Raw genomic sequence first — 20,571 nt, forward strand, 5'->3', positions numbered from 1 at the left:
TATATTACTCTGGTCTGTTTACATTTTGAGATACAATTTTTTTGAACATTTTTGATAATTTTGGTTTTTGACCGGAAGTAGCCCCTTAATGACCTTTGACCCCAAAACTGTAGGCATCCTAAAGACCCTGGCTAGTAGCGATGCATGTGTGCTAATCATGACTCTCTGCTATGTAATTTGTAAAGACAGTGATTTTTTGAATATTTTTAGACTTTGACCGGAAATGACCCCTTAATGACCTTTGACCTCAATTCTTTTTAGGAAGTTTTAAGCACTGCCACATGTTGATTCATATGCATGAGTCACATGATCATTGCATGAAATTTGTGGAAAGAGTAGCATTTTTTGTGAAATCACATTTTTGACCATTATAGCTAGGTCAAAGGTCACAGTCAGGTCAAAGTCAAATGTAAGGTTTGGCCTAGTCCAGTGGTCATTTGGGTCAACTTTGGTTGAAATCTGTCAAAGCATAAGAGAGCTAGGGCGAAACGTGGCAAGTCACGCAAAATGTCACGTGTTAGAGGCATTTTGAAGGTTTTTTTGCTTATGCACCGGAAATGAACCCTTAATGACCTTTGACCCCAAATCTGTGAACACCCTATAGACACATGATATAGACGATGCATATCTGCAAGTGACGTCATTGTAGCATGTAACATGCAAGAGAAGAAGCTGGTTGCCAGAAAGAACTAGATCTGGTTACAGATCTGGACCTAGCCGGGCCGGAAATGCCAGTCTTAACTTAAAGTTTCACCTTTGACCGGCTAAGCGGCTATTATGGACATCTCACACCATTAATGGTGCATCACTGTAGCATGTAGGGGCTTTATCCGTCTTCAATAGGCTGAGATACAGCTACTTTTCCGTAATTTTAAACATTTTTTTTTGCAAATTTGACGTTTTGACCTCCTTAATGACCATTGACCCCAATATAAAAAAAATCCTATATACACCGAGAAAATGCATTGTTACAGTTTAAATTAAAAAAATCTACTATGCTTAGTTATGGAGATAAAAATTCTTGAAGTTATTTAGCTTAAAACCGGAAATGACGTCTAAATGACCTTTGACCAAAAAATAAAAATACCGTGCATACATCGGGTAACACTAATGCATTATATGAAGTTTATATCACTCTGGTCTGGTTATGTTTTGAGATAAAAAAAAATGAACATATTTGATGATTTTTGGTTTTTGACCGGAAGTAACCCCTTAATGACCTTTGACCCCAAAACTGTAGACACTCCAAAGACCCTGGTTGGTAGCAATGCATGTGTGCTAATGACAACACTCTGCTATGTAATTTGTAAAAGCAGTGATTTTTGAATATTTTTAGCTTTCAGACCGGAAATGACCCCTTAATGACCTTTTGACCCAAATTCTGTGAATAACTTATAGGCACTGGATATAGCCGATGCATATGTGTAAGTGACATCATCGTACTATGTAATTTGTGGCAGAAGAAGCATTTTGAAGATATTTCGTTTTATACCGGAAATGACCCCTTAATGACCTTTGACCCCAAATTTGTGAACATCCTATAGACACTGGATATAGCCGATGCATATGTGCAAGTGACGTCATTGTAGGATGTAACATGTAGGAGAAGAAGCATTTTGAATTTGTTGCCAGAAGAAGAAAGAAAGATCCGATAGCATCACAAGACCTAGCCGGTGTCCCGGCTAGGTAACTAGAGTCAACAGACGCTGAATACAAGCCGCAATTTGCCCCCTATAACTTGACCCCTGGGTCACGGATGGGGTCAACTGCTCTTGCATTGTGCTTAGGATGTCATAAGAAATGTTCCTGGTGAATTTCAGCTTAATCGGAACTTATACATGGATTTTGATTTTTTTAAATTTTTGATTGACCTTTTGACCCCTTAATGACCTTTGACCTCAATGGAAAAAAACCCGAACGTACACCGACAAAATGCATTGTTAAAATTTTAATTAAAAAATTCTAGCATGTTTAGTTGTTGAGATAAAAATTCTTAAAGTTATTTAGCTAAAAACAGGCAGTGACCCCTTAATGACCTTTGACCCCCAAAATAAAAATATCATGCATACATCAGGTAACACTGATTCAGGTATGATGGTTATATTACTCTGGTCTCTTTACATTTTGAGATAAAAAATTTTTGAACATTTTTGATAATTTTGGTTTTTGACCGGAAGTAACCCCTTAATGACCTTTGACCCCAAAACTGTAGGCATCCTAAAGACCCTGGCTAGTAGCGATGCATGTGTGCTAATGGCAACTCTCTGCTATATAATTTGTAAAGACAGTGATTTTTTGAATATTTTTAGCTTTCAGACCGGAAATGACCCCCTTAATGACCTTTGACCTCAATTCTTTTTGACAAGTTTTAAGCACTGCCACATGTTGATTCATATGCATGAGTCACATGATCATTGCATGTAACTTGTAGAAGGAGTAGCATTTTTTGTGAAATCACATTTTTGACCATTATAGCTAGGTCAAAGATCACAGCAAGGTGAAAGTCAAATTGAAGGTTTGGCCTAGCCCAGTGGTCTTTTGGGTCAAGTTTGGTTGAAATCTGTCAATCCATTGCGGAGGTAGATGCAGTTGATTGGTTGCCAGAAGAAAGAAAGAAGAAAGAAAGAAAGAATTGGAAGAAGACAGAACAAGCCGACGTTCCGTCGTCGGCTTGTAAGAAGAAAGAAGAATTGAGAAGAGACAGAACAAGCCGACATTCGTCGTCGGCTAGTAAGAATTGAGAAGAGACAGCACAAGCCGACGTTTGACGTCGGCTTGTAAGAAGAAAGAATTGGAAGAAGACAGAACAAGCCGACGTTCGTCGTCGGCTTGTAATCAGTTAGATTTCAAGACCGGCTAGGAAAGAAACGTATAGCCTGTTAACTCTAAAAAGTTTTGGGCCCAAACCACTAATTGCTCACTTATTGATGCCTCTGGCCAGCATAATTTTTTGCAAATGTTTTTGTGAACATATCCAAATGTATTTCGGTATAAAGATCTTAAACATACCTCAATGACATTTCGTACTACACCGTAGTACTTTCTTAAATTGACTGATCAACTCTCACACTCTTCGTCTGTTTCCTGTTGGAACTTCACGTTGGTGGCGTTTTGGAGTGGAGTAATTGGTCAGAAATGTGGGTAGGAAGTGGTTGCCCTCGTCTCGGTTGAAAGTGTTGGCCCCCTTTGCCGGATCAAGATGGCTTCCTTATGTCTTCGTTTTCTATTTTGTTCATTGTCTCTGATTCTGATTTTTGCGTCTTCCTAATCAGTTACGTGGTTTTCTTCTGCTACATGGTCTGTTATGGCTGATTTGGTTACCTCTCCTACGACAGAGGCCTTTTTTCTGAGATCTTGTGAAAGCTTTATTAGAGGCTTTGTCATCCTTCAGTCTTATGTTCGTTAAGGCGTGTTCCGAATACCCACGCGATTTCCCTATGTAAGATTTTTTTTTTTCAATTATAGGTATTACACCCCTGATAAATTTTGTGATTAATTTTGCATTTTTCTCAAAAGATAACTACACACTGGATAGCAAGGAATCCAATTACTTCTCTGAAATTTCAGTGATTCAAGACAAGTGGTTCATTATATTTGTTAAGAAATGAGGTACATTCTCGCGGTACCTCTTTCTTATCATAAATTATGTACCGCTTGTCTTGAGTCACTGAAATTCCAGTGTTGTAACTGGATTCCTTGCCCCTATAATATACATAACTTTTGTTACCAGTGTGTTATTATTTTTTGAGAAAAATGCTTAAAAAATCACAAATTTATCCAGGGGTGTAGGACCACCTTAAGGCAAGGAATCTCATAGACACACTCCGATGTTTGTAGTATGTCGCGCATGTCTTTTAGGGTGTACCAGTATGTTCATAAAGGTCTGACGTGGCTTGAATGTTGGCTGGATACCATGTTTCTTAAACACGCGCACGCGTCTTGCTCGCTGGGAAAGTCCCTCTTTGTGAGGAGGATAACCATCCCAGCAAACACAAAAACGTTTTTAAAACATTTTAAATAAGTTATATTTTGGGTTTTGGTTTAGGTAAAAACGTTTTAATAACATGAAAATGTCGGGTTATATAAAAGTCATGAAATCGTTTAAAACGTTTTGAATGAAAACACACTACAACAATATTTTTAAAATGTTTTCGAAATGTCATTGTAAACTATTTTTGCAAACATTTTTGGCCAAATATTTTGTCAACACTTAAATAACATTATGTTAAAATATTTGCACCCAGCAAACACAGAAATGTTCTTAAAATGTTTTTTACAAAACGTTTTAATAACATTTAAATGTCGGGTTATATAAAGGTCGTGAAAATATTTTAAAAACGTTATTGTAAATATTTTGGGCAAACATTTTTTGCAAAATATTTTTTCAACCCTAAAATAACATTCTGTTTAGAATGATTTGTACCAAGTTTTTAAAAATGTTTTTGGAATGTTATTAAAACGTTTTTATACCCTTTATATAACCCGACATTTAAATATTTTCTGTAAAACATTTGTGTTTGCTGTGCAGTAAATTACCAACAAATGTTATTTAATGTTATGAAAACGTTTTATACCATTAATGTACCCTTTATATATAAACCCGACATTTAAACGTTTTCTGACAACTTTTTATAACCTTTTGAGAATGATGTCGAAAACGTTTTGTGTTTGCTGGGATGCCTCTGGTGGTTGTCTGCGACTGGTCTTTTTTTCTTGGCAGTCTTAACAGCTTTAAATGCCCATTCAGGGTAACCACATAATTTCAGGGCTTCTTTGATTTTGTGCTCTTCAACAAGCTTGTCTGCCTCTTCCGTAATAACTTTGTCCTTTCTGTCCATTAGCGGACGAATGATACTGAGTTTGTGTTGGAGTGGGTGATGAGATAGGAAGTGATCTGTATTGATCTGTATGTGTTTATCCGGTAGACTAAGAGTTTGATTGAACCATCCTGCTTTTTAACGATGAGAGTGTCAAGGAAGGCAGTTTGACTGTTTTCTACTTTTTATATGTGAACTTGATATTGCCTGTTTTGATCAGTCAATTTGAGTAAGCACTACGGTGCAGTACGAAACGTCATTGAGGTATGTTTAAAGGCCCATATAAAAATAACAGATGTGGAAATAGGAGTATAAACTGACCAGTAGATACCAGTTGTAGTCCAACTAATTCATGGCATATTAGATGGCCTAGGGGAAAGTTGTCCCATATTTGCATGACTATCCTTGCCTTCAAGGTGAAACAAACCTACAAACCCTCTGGCCATGGGCTGGCCTGGTGTCAGATCTTACCCAGGGAAAGATGACATTCCAATATTGGCCTTTAAGATCTTTATACCGAAATACATTTGGATTTGTACACAAGAACATTTGCAAATTAAGCACCAGAATACTTTGATTTAACTGTGCAGAACATTTTGATTTATCATAAAATGTGCTAAATATTAGTGCCTCAGGGGATGCTTGGGGATTTGTGGTTGGCCACTCACAACAGGATTCTCACCTCTATTGATAAGGCAAAGATTGATGACTGTTTTATAGCTAGTCTGATTATGCTATATCTCTGACACACATTGCTTGGAAAATTAAACAAATAAGCTCGGAATCCCAGGCTTTAAATTTGACATGACCCATTTGGGGTCAAAGGTCAATATGAATTTGTCCGAATGACATGAATGAAATAAAATAATTACAGGTTGACTCAGATGGTGATGGGATTGGAGACGTGTGTGACAACTGCCCAGCCGTCGCCAACCCTGACCAGGCCAATGCGGCAGACGGCGACGGGATTGGAGACGTGTGTGACAATTGCCCCGCTGTCGCCAACCCTGATCAGGCCGATACAGACGTCGACACGATTGGAGACGTGTGTGACAACTGCCCCGGCGACGGTAATACTGATCAGGCCGATGCAGACGTCGACACGATTGGAGACGTGTGTGACAACTGCCCCGCTGTCGCCAACCCTGACCAGGCCGATACAGACGTCGACACGATTGGAGACGTGTGTGACAACTGCCCCGCTGTCGCCAACCCTGACCAGGCCGATACAGACGTCGACGAGATTGGAGACGTGTGTGACAACTGCCCCGACGCCGGTAACGCTGATCAGGTAAATGCAGACGGTGACGAGATTGAGACGTGTGTGATAACTGCATTGGCGTCGATAACGCTGATCAGGCAGATGGAGACGACGACGAGATTGGCGACGTGTGTGATAACTGCCCCGACGACTCCAACGCTGATCAGGCCGACGGAGACGGGGACGGCTTTGGCGACGTGTGTGACAACTGCCCCGACGACTCCAACGCTGATCAGGCCGACGGAGACGGCGACGTCGTTGGCAACGTGTGTGATAACTGCCCCGAAAACTCCAACGCTGACCAGGTTAGTAAAATAAATCTCATGTGGAAAACCGGTAAACAGGAAGTAATACAGAGACATGTGTATGTGACAATTATATATTCAAGAATATAGCAATGTCTTATCTCTGATGTGTTAGATTTATTTTGCTTGTAATACCGTAAATCCTCGTCTACAAGCATATAGTGTTTTGGATGGAAGCTTAATTAATACGATACATGCATAAATATGCCAATCATAATAGATTGGTCTTACAATAATACTAGTTTGTATATTCTTGGATCTGTAATTTATTTGCTCAAACTCCATAATGGCGCCTGGATTAATTTAGCTTTCATCAGAAGCACTGTATATGCTTGTAGACGGGGTTTAACGGTATTCATGTTTGTCAATTTCAACATCAGCCTTTTAAGGTTAAATACCACTAATTATGTATTACACGTGTTTCAATGGGAAAATGCCTAATTTCGGGTGGAATTTTCTCATATTCAGAACTCTCACAGTTCAATATCAGGTGAAACTATATGATTTAGATGCGAAATGATCAAAAATTCAACATAGGTTGACCTGAGACTTTTCTTGTTTTAACGCACTGAACCGTAAACACCTTAAAATGACAGTGCGCCCTCGAAGCTGAAAGTTACAATATGATAGGGCGACTATTTACTAAAAACCGAAGCCGTGCGTATGAATTTTGGTACTATTACATCAAAAATGTCATATAATGAGAGAAAATGTGCCATTTTGAAGCATCAAACTCTAAAAAGTACTTTTTTTTTTTTATTTCTTGATCAATTTCAGCGATTTTAATGCAGTCTTTTCGAATGCCATGAAAACAAATAGTTACTCATCGTATTTCAACGTATCGCCCAGGCCTATTAGTGGTATTTAACCTTAATGAACCTCTATTATTTGTTTGAAACTTCTATTTGTTTTATTCTACCTCTGGGTTGTTATTTGTTTTTAAGCCCGTTTTATTTGTAAATTATGTATATCATTTTAGCCCTAGGCTCGAAACTGAACCCCGCTAGGGATTTTTGGAGACAATAATTTTTGGAAATTGCAATCACGTTCTCTCCAAAAATGTCGACCATGGGTTCAACGTCAACATGGCTGGCAAAATCAAATATAAAGGTGTTTAAATTTTTGTTAGATTATGTTATTTTATTTGTAAATATGGTGTAATATTAATATTAGCTCAAGCCTACTTTTGTAAATGAAAAGCAATGTTCTTTCAAAATGTCCTCCAAAATGCCTTTTAATAACTTAAATCTACTAAAAATAGCAATTGATATTGTATTTCATTTCTCTTTTCCCAGTACGTCATTTTACCAGTCCGCATAAATGTGCACTATTTATCTGCATGTATACAAATGTCATAAATTTGATCGTATCGCCCTTTTTGTTTGAGTTGAAAAAGAAGATACATAACCGGGAGGCAATCAACACAAATGACCATACGGGTATGCTCCCCCGGAATGACTCCTGTGTTTGGACCACGCAGCTCCCAAAGACCCCCCGAATTTTACCAAAACAAAGCGCTGAAAGACCCTTGTTTTTGATAATTTCATCTCTAAAAGACCCCTAAATTGCTCATTCGTCACATTTTTTTTTCAGGCGATTTGCAGCTAAAAAGCCAAAATTGACCCTTGATTTTGACTGTTAGCTCCAAAAGACTTCCTTTCACTTGTTTGCAGCTCCAAAAGACCCCCTTTTACCGGTATGCCGTTCGCGCGCCGTCAGCTGCCAAAGACCCACCACTTCAAAATTCCAGGTGAGCATACCCACCAAAAATGTATGATGTACCCTCCGGGGATGCAAACTGCAATGTATATCGAGTTGTTCTGCCTAATTCGAGCAGTCCCGGGAGGGGGGAGGGGGATTATCTGCTCAGCCATACAGTGATGATTTACTTGTCTTTGTAACTTTGCTAACTTTGCAAATGTCTTGATCTAGTTTACTTCAAAGTTACTGAACTGAACTCATCCAAAGTTGCAAACAAGACTGCTATTATAAGATAACTGCCTAAAGAAATGTTTTCCAGGGTCGTTGGGTTTGTCTTTTGGCGTTAATACTGTATACACTTGATCTGGAGGCCTTTTTTGATCATTGATCAACGAACCTGGTATAGCATCAGCAGTGGATATTTCCTCCCTATATACCTTCTCAAGCTTGCAGGAACTACAATCAGCAAATAATATATAGTTGGCACACTTGCTGATGCGCACAGACTCCAGTCTAGTCTACCCTGTATCTCATCCTTCGTCATCTAGGTCCTTTGCTAAATCTTGTTCAAGTGGTGGGTTACAAAGCATTGTATTTTGTCCAAAAGATCTATTTTTTTTTTGGTGTTTTGGGAACAAAATCCATATCTCCAATACGAAAGGTCAAAATGTTCAATTGATCGTCGGCTTTTCATCCCACCTACATACACTTTAAGTATAAATCATCAGATTTTTAAAGTTTACTTCGAGTACTGTTAAATATCAAAAATATCAATTTTTAATCATTTGCCATAAAATGTGTATTACATTCCGAATTTCAAAAATCTAAATTATTTGATATCAGAAGGACATTATTCGTATTCAGAATGCAATTCGATATGTCTGATGTGCTCTAATGTCCCGCAATAAATACTGTCCAAACGTTCATACCCCATCCCTTAATGATACACATTTCTTTTCCAGAAAGACTTATTTCTTTTGGGTGTTTTGGAGGCAAAACAGTATCTTGGCTTGGCTTTTCGTCCCAGCTATATACTTAAAATACATCATATTCGAGACCTGTAATATCAATTTCTAATCATTTGCTACACAATGTAGGCTAAATTATATCGCGTATTTCAAAACATCAATATTATTAGATATCAGAACGACATTCTTATAGTATTCGGAATGTAATCTGCCTCATGTGCTCTCATGACCCAATACACACATATTGTACATGGAATACACCGTGACAATACGTAGTGTATTGTCACGGTGAAGACCGTGCTTGGAAGAGTATGCTGTATGCTAGCATACGTATGGTCACGGTGTATAACGTTGTCAAAATACCACATACTTTAGTACAGTAATAGTACAGTAATAGCGCCCTCTGTTGGTTTTAATTCACTTTAAAACGTATTTTCAACGTAGTGAAGAAATATTTTAGGTAATATAACACTATAGAATATAAAAACTAGTATTTTTAGAAGTTACATTTCAAGGTCAATACATTAAGGTTACTCAATGTTTTAACATTAAGGTTAATTTTTTTTAAAATTAGAAACAGCCCGTCACCCTTAAGGTTACTCATTGTTGTTTGTTGGGCCTAGTATCAACCAAAAACATCAAGGCCGCAGGGCCGGCAGGCCCGAGGCCGGCGACTCCCATACGACGACTAAACACTCCAAGTGGGACCCCAATATAAGGGCCCCGCAGGGCAAGAAAGCAAGAGTAACCTTAAGGATGACGAACTAATAACGAAAATTCTGTTATATTTACGGACAGCTCGTCACCCATTTCATAGGCCTACTGTTACATTTTTTTTTACTCTTTACCCCATAATTTCCCTCATTCTTCAGGCCCTGCCCTCTATCGGGGGCTAATTTATAGTTTAAGCTTGTTTGCTATTGTTTTGGAGCAACATTGTTTCTTTATAAGCCTGCAGCGCAACCTTGAACAATATTACATTAGCAATATTGTCTTTTGAGATAACGCCCTGTAGCCACCCCCAGTCAGCCCCATACCTCATTTTGATTTTTAACATACCAATATTCTGCTTTTTATATTCTATGGGGTCGCATATTATCTCAAATATTTCTTCACTACGTTGAAAATAGGTAATTATGACCAACAGAGGGCGTTATTACTGTACTAAAGTACGTGGTATTTTGACAACGGTATATACCGTGACAATACGTATGCTAGCATGCAGCATACTCTTCCAAGCACGGTCTTCACCGTGACAATACACTACGTATTGTCACAGTGTTTTCCGTGTCCATACGTGATATGTGTGTCCCTGTTCAATCATTCATATACTATTATATTATTCCCAATACTTATATCACATTGACAATACCCTACATCATTGACAGTTTCCTTTGCTATGCCCATTTCCTTTTGAAAGGATTTTTTATTTTTATGTAACGCGATCATTTTTGCTCTTTTATGACGAAGCGGCGGCCAATTTGAATTCACTATGGGCTATTTTAAATTCCTAGACATATGTACCTGCTGCCTTGCTACCTCAGAACTTCTAACTTATACTTGGGAGATGCTTAATACCATTTAGGAGCTCAATTTTGATAAAAAAACTGACCTTTGAACTCATATAAGAAGGTCAAGATGGAAGGAAAAACAGGCATGTTAGTGTGAAAGGCCACACTGTACCCTTTATTTTGATATATATGAATAATTATTTCCCAGTACTACGAAAATATCAACGGGATCTACATTGGGCCCTGTACTATAATGTTATTTAATTGTGGACGGAAGATACGCACTGGATCGAATTCGCGTATTGATACCATGTAATGGTCTTTTAATCTTTTTGGTGACCGCATTAATCACATGACAAAAAGCTTTCTCAGTGTCCAGAACCTTCAAATATCAAGGCATTAGCAAAGTTAGTACAAGCAAATAAATAATTCTTGCACGTGACTGCATTTTGGCGGCCATTTTGAAAAAAAAAGCGCCTTCCGTCATTGCTTTTCATTAAAAAAAAAAGTAGGTTTGAGGTATTATTACACCATATTTGCAAAGAAAATGAAAATGACTTCTAATTGCTATTTTGAAATACAATGGCATTGAAAGATGCAATTGTATGGGATTTTGGCAGCCAATTTGAAAAAAAAAGCGCCATTGCCGTTTATTAAGGGTCTCCATTTTAACAAACAACCTGATTTGAATTCCCACTATGGGTAAGGTTTCAAAAAATTGTTGTTTCCAAAATCCCTATGGTGGAGGGTTTCGGTATTAAGACCAGTGATTAATTATCTGCAATTTGCAATTTATCATTTTAATTAACTTATCCGCATAAAACTTTAATTACAGACTGACACGGATATGGACGGTGTGGGAGACGCGTGTCCGGAACCGGAACCGGAACCGGAACCGGAACCGGAACCCGAACCCGGGATTTAAGAGTGTGTTTTCATTTTTAAGGACTAATTGTTCAAAAAAGGGGTAATTTAGTGTAGGCTACTAAAAAAACGGGGTCATTGGGTGTAGGATTTGCCAAAAATACCGGGGTCTTTTCATAGGCACATGACGTATGTCAATATATGGGAGTGCCCCCCGAAGAAACGTCGTTGAAATAGTATGCGATATGTCTACACGCATACACACTTTTAGAAAAAAAAGGGTGCAAGTTGGAACCCCTAAGGGTCATTGACCTTGTCTCGTATATGGAATCCTCAAGGGAACCTTTACATTTGGTTTCTTTGAAGAACCCTATCAAAAAGGTGCTTCAATGAACCTCTAAAGGGTCTCCGGTCCGACTGCCTGATCAGGAAGTACTGCCAAATCAGGCAGCATGTTGCCGAGTCAGGCAACACAGGCTTTGGTAACCCTTCCGAATTTGACAGACTAAGGACTAAATTGTTCATGGTGATTTTATAAAAGATCGGCGGAAATTTTACTTTGACAGACATGAGCTACATGTAAGTTGACAATTTTTCACCGGACGAAAAAAAAATTCCACCGGGAGGAAAATAATTTAAATAACAAAACAATTCCTAACAATTTTTTAAAAATTTGACTTAAATATGCAAATTAACTTTATTTTAACTAAAATTGATGAAAAAATACTACTAATTGTACATCTACTGATAATTTTATTTATTTTACCTACTTCTTTACTCTAAACCAAGAAATAACGGTATATTAAAAGATGCTCTATTTGAAATAGAGCATTGCATTGTCAGGGATACTGTTTGTGACAGGTTCTTTGAACTCTTTCACGAAGGTTCTTTTTGTTTATTGAACCTCTAAAGGTTCGTCTCGTATGGAACCTCGCGTTTCTTCAAAGAACCTTCACGATAAGGGTTCTTTGAAGAACCTTATCAAAAAGGTTCTTTGTTGAACCAGGTGGATGTCAGTTCATAAGAGCAATGTCGGGGATTATAGATCACAATTTTTTTTTTCGATGGGGAGAGATGAGGTCCCACCAGGTCCGACCGAGTCTCCTACACAGGTTACGCTCCCTGTGGAGGGGCGGAACCAAACTGGCTGATGTGGAGACTAAGCCAGTTTGCGTCGGTCTGATACTCGTCTATCCTCGTCTTTGACCATGCGCAGATCTGGCTGTTCAGGAAGATATTTAATATCCCGAATTTATAATATGCCTACCAGTTCCACCGTATAACCGATTTGCTAGAGAATATTTGTTACCATGTTTAATAAATTCGTATTAATCGTATAATAAAATGTGGCCAAATGTATATTTGTGTACATAGTGTGTGGATCCACTCTTCTACGGACTTGGCTACTAAGCATGTCGGGAAAGATATGGCGGTATGCTGACCTGGGTCAATATGTTCTGGGCAGATGAGGTCCCACCGATTGCCTACGACCTTGTGTGCGATCATGTGTGGCATGCAATTCCCGATAATAATAGAGGTTCCCTGGTTGAACCTTTAAATGTTCTTCAAGTTTGTCCCTATATATGCCACACTATGGTTCTTCAAAGTACGATCTCAAAGTTGCACGGGCAGAAAATTTTATGTATTTATCTGAAAATATAAAATCTGTGGTGTTTTAAATAGCGTTTTCCTGTGTTTCAGTAGTATGTAATACGTGTACTAGGAACCCTTTTCAAGTATATAAAATAGGGGTTTCTTGTGGAACTCTTAAGTTGTGAAGAACCTTATTTTCACTGCGAAAACCCCATTGACACTTCTAGCGAGCCTTTAAAGGTTCTTCAAGCGCACATGGTTCGTGAACGAACCCTATATCATTCTAGAGAAACCTTGAAGAACTTTTTCTAAGAGTGCACCCTTACTTACCCCATAAATATCGGCACACCTACAGTATCCTGCCATGAAAGGTTCGAGTTAAAACTATGGATCCGAGATGAGATCAAGTCCCTCAGGCTTAGGCCTATTAGTACTATTGATCTCAGCAAGGGACCATAGTTTTAACCATAACATCCAATGAAGGCAGTATATATTTGTTTCATATCATTCATTCATAGATTCTGTTTGTTCATTGATTGGTTAAAAGAAGTGTCATCATGCATCGGTCCGGATAGGCCTCCGTAGATCCCTCGCACGAAAGGCCGGATTAGACGGTCCAAGAGCAATTATTGGTCTCGCATTGTCATGTGTTTTTTGAAGCTTACCATTTGATGCAGTAGGCCTATAATTATTTGTTTTGTATCCTTTGTTCATAGATGTTTTTTGTTCATCAATTAGTTTAAAGATTTACATCAAGACTGGTTTTGCACTGTCAGTGTTTGTTTTTAAGCTTACCATGGCTGTGTCGCTCTGTGTTGGTCTGACTGCAGTCAATATTCCTCATTTTACTGTCAATTTGATATTCATTTACAGCTGAAATGGTAGATCTTCTTCAGCAGTAGCAACCATGGATTGTTGTTCTGCCTTGTTTATGTTGTCGTCTGTCGGCAGTAACAAAATATTCTCATAGTCAATGTCGAGGTTCAATGTTATTTTATACTTTATGGACTGCGACATGGGTATGCTGCTATCCGTAAGCAGAAAATATCCAGAACATTTTACGGCTTGTAAATAGTACTTTCTTACAGAATAGTGTGTTTATTTTTTGATTATGTGACAAACTTTTAACCAATTTATGAACAGGAATCTATTTATGAAGGATATAATAATCACTATAGATAAATTTTGGTCAAAACTAATGTAGTACTTTAGGGATGATATATATATAAAGTGTGGTGTAATTTTAATAAAAATGTCAAAAGGCCAAATGTAAAAATAGATGTTTTTTTTGACAAATCAGTTCGGGGCACTCATAATTCATGGACGTCTCTAATATCAAATACTCTTGAAGCGTAATGTCACAAAACAGTATCATATTTCATAGACGTCTCATTAATCACATAGGCCTACTCCCTAATTTCAAAACCCAGTCGCAAACGATATTAGTAATTTTGTTAGTAGGCCTTATCAGGGTTGTAGCTAGCCCAAGTTGAGTGCCTGCTAATTTTACTATCCAGAGCGCAGACTCGGGTACTCTAGGGATTTATTTACTTCAAAACATTTGATTTTGGCCATTGCAAGTCATGTAAGTGTGTTCTGGGACCATTTGTCAGAATTTGCACAGATAGATATAATTTTGAACAGGTAGATATTTGCTAAACATATGAAAGCTTATTCTAATACACTCAGCTTCGTTCCGATGTGCTACATCGAGTGCCCAGCTGTCAACAAAGCTCGACGTATATAATAATTATCACAAACACAGACTCCCCGGATGTGAAATCACTGACCCGTCTTTGAAATCAGAGACGTCCGCGAATTACGAGTGCCCCCGAACTGAAATGACTCCGACATTCAAAATAAAAAAATCCACCTTAATCAATATTGTGATGTCTAGAGAGCCCGATGTCAAAAGTGCTTTTTCAGCATTGAATTGGGAAAGAGGGTTCAACAAGTTCAACAAGTTCAAGTTTTATTTGTTTTCATCTCAATTCACAAGAAGTTATACAAATTGAAATGCAAGATAAGAAATACTTAATGATATTTACTTATAGAAACACAATATAAGAACATGAGAAGTGAAGAGATGGGGATGCCGCAAAGACGCAGAGCGTGAAGCTTGTGGCACCCAATCTGAACAAGATGGAAATTTAACTTACGCTACAATATTAATATGATATCATGTGGCCGAAATAAGAATAAATGAAATTTAATTGAACGGAATCATTAAATCAGATAATAATACTCAAAAGTACAATAATGAACAAAATATATAATAAATCACATATTTTGACACAAAGCTGAATGAAAGGAGAAGCGTATGATTCCTTCACATAAAGATAATTTGGACAAGATCGGAATCAAATATATTGTGCCAAATAAATTAATGGGGTATGGACAGAGTGAACAGTACAAGACATGACAGGACGGGACAGACCCAAGTGAGATGGAAAGTTTGAAAATAACCTTAATATGTGGTGTAAGATTCGATTAAATAATCTTTAAGTCTATGTTTGAAAATAGCCAATGTTGGAGACTGTTTCAATGATTGGTTGAGGGAGTTCCAGAGTAGGACACCCTGAATCCGAAGGATATTTTCAGCCAGCCTGGTATTGGTAAGGCTAACATGAAGGTCATTCGAAAAACGGGTGTCATGGGTGTGGATGTCTTTGTTGGTTATAAAGTAGTATGGGTCAGTAGTATGAGATGGTAGTTGGTCATGAAGTTAATTGAACATAAATTGGGCAGTTTGGAAAATGTAAAGGTCTTGGATTTTAAGCGTCCTGAGAGACTTGAATAAGGGGTCGGTGTGGGCGAGCCAAACGGTAACCATTTAGGTCTACATTTAATATGCCCCACAGTGTGCCACCATTGTTTTCCTTTATATTTTCTGAGCAAAATTCCAAATATTGCATCTTTACTTCGTTTTTACTTATAAACTCTAGAACGGGTAATGGTAAAACCTTCATGTTTCACACACACTATGGTACAAATTATATGGACTTTATGATCACTGTAAAATGTAAAATACACAGACCATGATATTTCTCGTACAATAATATTAACATACAGGAATAATCAACTGGGCTTAAAACACTAAATCTGATGGTGTGCATGCGATCTCAGTTATGGTTATGCAATGTCCGGTTATATTTTGCTGATACAACAATTAACATGAGTTTATCTCTCATTTCGAACCATAGTTAATATTAATAATGGTAAAATGAAATTCAAATAAACATTATGTTTGCACATTTGAATACCATTGTTAACTAATTACGGAAAGGAACATTGAAACAAATGAGGTTAAAAACAAGTTCGGATCATGTGATAAAACTTAAAAACAAAGTTCACACTACAATGCACGACAAAATAGGTTGGAATAAAAAATAGAATGGGCACCTTGAATGGGCATATTTACGTTATTTTTAGAGTGATGAAATGGCGCTTTGTTTAGTGTCAAGTCTAAACATTACCTCACCCACAAAACCTCCTCCTGCCCCACCAATCAATGTTGGGCACTACTCCGCGCACATGATCAACATTTCAGGATTCAAAAATTCAACATTAATCGGGGGAACGGGGTCCATTTGCAATACCATACTAATTTCATTCCAACCCTTACCGTTATTTTTGCTGTTTGTACAAAAAGTTTGCCGTTGAATATATGTATTGGAAGAATATGATACTGTGCGTATTGAAAACCCAACCTACGTCTTGAAAACAAAAACTGACAAAAAAAAATCGAGTTTTCTTGAGTTTGCAACGTTAAAGAGGATAAATGCTGATAAATGGCAACGCTGTCAATTCATAATGTGGAAGAAGCGTGTATTTTTATGGTAACCACTGGTGTGCTTAGCCTGAGTCGATTTGCCTATCTCGAACAAACTCGCCATGCGTGACTCTTGAAGAACTAGTATATTCGCCCTACTATCATGGCAATTTCTGACACGAAGATATAGGGATGATGACGCTGTGGGGGAGTGTGTCAAGGGAAAGGCGGATGGGTTAAGGGGTGCCATGGTAAGTCATGGGATTTCAGAACCAATGGGTATCATGGCAGTTGAATAGGTGTCATGGTGGGATAAGGGGTGTCGGAGTAGGTCAAGGGGTGTCATGGTGGGTCTTGGGGTGTCATGGTGAATCAAGGGTTGTCATGGCGGGTTAAGGGGTATCATGGATGATGAATCATCAAGGAGTGTCATGGTGGGTCATGAGGTGTCATGGTGAGTCAAAGGTTAATATGGTTGGTTAAGGGATGTCAGCGTGGATCAAAGGGTTTTACGGTGGGCCACTGGTGTCTACTATGACTCCGGGTGGTGTCAAATGAATGAGAAAAAAATAAGCAATACAATAAAAAGACATGGGGTCATACAGCTAATAATTTTATAGTTATAAGAAAAATCGTTAAATTTGGGTCTCCATTTTCAAGGTTTATATATTTCTCCAATGCTTAAGCCATAAATGTACGTCGCTTTAACGTTGAACACGGATTGATTGGCGCGAGATTCATATTGGTGCGTATGCACCAAATGTGACCGTACATCACGAATGAGCAGTAAAGTCGGCCCGGTCAATTTTGTTTTATTTCGTGTTTAGAAAGTATATATCATAAGCTTAAAAATGGTATATCATTTGACTTCAAACGATATCCAGAAGCGGGGTTTGATGTATTTTATTCCTTCAACAAAATGGTACCTTTTTCGGTCCTACATGTGTCTTTTCCCACATTGCTGATAACAAATATCAAACAGTTATAATTTGCCAAGTCAACGAGCTTAAGGGGGCTGTTAACTAAGAAAATGACTAAAATGAGCATATATGTGTAATTTGAGTTTTGCTACTTATTAAATCCAGCAGAGTTTTAGCTTTAAAGTGTTTTTTATCCCATTAAAATCGGATTTTGCATTGCCAAGTTTCGGCTATTTGAAGTGAACAAGGTGTCGAGAAATATGGTAACATTTGTTAGTTCCCTATTCTTATCCATGCATTTGAATTTTAATGTATTTTATTGTTTTTCAAGGTGTGATATGTAAAAGAATTACTAACAAAAATATTTACCTGGCAAGTACAATCATAATTTAACATTTATTTACTTTACTATTATTTATTATCTACTTTATTATTATTTTTGCTTCAACAAATTTATATTCTAATATATTTATACTATATTTCATAATTCCTCACCTGGCTATTATTAGTCATTTTTAAAATGCGTTTATTTCAAAATGGTAATTTTATCAGTAATTCAAGTTTTTTCCAGCCATCATAAGTCCAAATGACTTGAAACTTGGCAGAAAGGTGTATTTTAAGTAGATCAAGAGAAGTACAGAGCCCTTTTTTTTTAACAAAACCCATCCAAATTTGAAATATGGTGATTTTTTCCCAAAAATGGCCAAATTTTGAACTTTTCGCATAAACACAATCTTAAAACGTCTCAAAAACCAAAACGGAGCAAATTGTGTGAAAAAGGGCTCTGTACTTCTCTTTATTATGCTTCAAACAGTTAAATATTGGTGGTTTCAGACTCAATGTTGTTTTAATTTTTCTGAAAAACTTGAATAACTAAGTGTATAAAAATCCAATATGGCCGCCGTTACCATGGCAACGGTAAATGCAGCGACGAAAAAAAATAGATTTTTGAGTTGAGAATTGTTATAGGTATACACCAGTGATGATTGTTTATCCAAAAAGTCCACAATAGCCAAAAATGGCTTCTTAGCTAACAGCCCCCTTAAGGAATGTCCTCTCATTGTTAATTGTTGGTTATACATACCTAGACAAAATACAATGCTTTGTAACCCACCACTTGAACAGGATTTAGCCAAAGCAAACAAAGACTAGAGCTATTTAAGAATTCTATAGTCACAGGTAGAAGCTTATTATCCTCTTCAACAATAGAATTAATGATTGATTGGTTTAAAAGGTGTTTATTAACGCACGAACTTGAGGTACCTATGAATACGACCTTCATGCACATTTTACACTGTAACTCAGAACACAATTTAGGGTATTTACGGCTCATTGGTGGTGTACGGTCTCAAATATGAATCTTGTAATTATAGTAGATCGTGTATCGTACCAGTGTCAGGTATTGCGCCATCTTTATCTCAGTATAATTCTGTTTAGAATGCCCACTATAGCGCCCCTATCGCGTATTATTAAGTTGTGAAATATTTGGTAAATGAATTGTGATCATCAGGCGAGGGCGTATTTTACACATACACAGGGTGTGACTTGAAAACAACTAAAGGAAAACCCTGGCATAGGGCGCATTATGCGGCCCATACACGATCAATTTGATTGATCAATATCAAAGACCCCGAATACAAGAGTGGATACAAAATCAACCATTGTGTACTACACACGAACATAATAGTGATTTTATTGTTTAACCGTAAATAAAATCAAACTAGATTAGATCTCTTCAATAATATTGAAGAGAAATATTATTTTGTATCCAGTCCTGCATCTAGGGTCCCCAATATTGGTCAATCAAATTGATCGTGCATGGGCCGCATTAGATGAGTTCACCTCATTGTTTATCAACAAAGGAAAGGGACTGGTATATCGATATGCTTGAGCGAACTGAATACAACCACTATCTCAAGTGCTATTCTATGCTGCACCCTAACTGCACGACACTCAGAACGCTAGTCAGTCGCTTGCTATTTAGAAGAAGCAGAATATGTGGCCCCGTGCGACTAACGAGGGGGAGAAGGTTTGAAATTTTTATTTGTATTTTCAAGGATACTGAATAATAATATTTGGGTCCAACCTCTGAGACATGGAGACCTCTCGCTAAGGGGCGTTTGTCAAAGTTGCCGCAAACATACCATTAAATAAATGGCATTCTAGAGCTCTAGAATTGTACACTGATGGGATATATTGACGGAACCTTGTAATTTTGAGACTTCTGGGACATATAGGGACCTCCGCTAGACAGCGTTTTTTCAAAATGATTGCCAAAATAGATTACTAATGTGATATATAGACGGAACTTTTAAGAAAGGCATGTCGCAGATAGGTTTAACTATACTTTTTCAGAATCCTTGCAATGAAAGGAACAATTTGGTGTGCTTGTTAACCAGATTTGAGCAGCTTTGAAATTTGACCACTGTGATGACCTTTAACATCTTGAATGTGTTATAGGACAATAAAAGGAAGCTAAAAAAGTTGGTTTGGTAGGGTCCTGTGGGGGTCATCATGAACTTACTGTAGATACCGGAAGGGTGCTGAATACGGACTTTAGAGTCCAACCTCGAGGAACCGTGGGAACTCTCGCTAGAATCTGTAAATTGGTCATTATTTAAAGGGGTTGGTTACTTTTTTTGAGATGTTTACTTGTTTTCCTTGTATGTGGTGAGACATATGAGCAACAATGACAACAACGTCAGTGTCCTCATCATCTATGGTAATTGATGTACCTTGCTGTTGCACAATGCAAGCAGCATGGAAGACAAGCCTGGTATCGGCTTCATACTGATGGCATGTGAAGCAGGGTTCTACCGACCATGTTGTTAAATTAATGCTCTTGTCCTTCAGGTTATA

At 37.7% G+C, this 20,571-nt stretch overlaps 1 protein-coding gene across 1 annotated transcript in view; it reads left to right on the top strand.

Moving 5' to 3' along the window:
• Positions 1-12,786, top strand: part of LOC140159003 (uncharacterized) — a 97,217-nt gene extending 84,431 nt beyond the window's left edge. The window contains exons 5-6 of the mRNA XM_072182311.1: positions 5,692-6,383; positions 11,399-12,786. Coding sequence (XP_072038412.1) covers positions 5,692-6,383; positions 11,399-11,534 — 828 coding nt within the window. The 3' untranslated portion in view covers positions 11,535-12,786. The remainder of the gene's footprint in view (positions 1-5,691; positions 6,384-11,398) is intronic.
• Positions 12,787-20,571: the final 7,785 nt, after the last annotated feature.

Source organism: Amphiura filiformis, chromosome 8, assembly GCF_039555335.1.
Source record: "Amphiura filiformis chromosome 8, Afil_fr2py, whole genome shotgun sequence".
Taxonomy (NCBI): Eukaryota; Metazoa; Echinodermata; class Ophiuroidea; order Amphilepidida; family Amphiuridae; genus Amphiura; species Amphiura filiformis.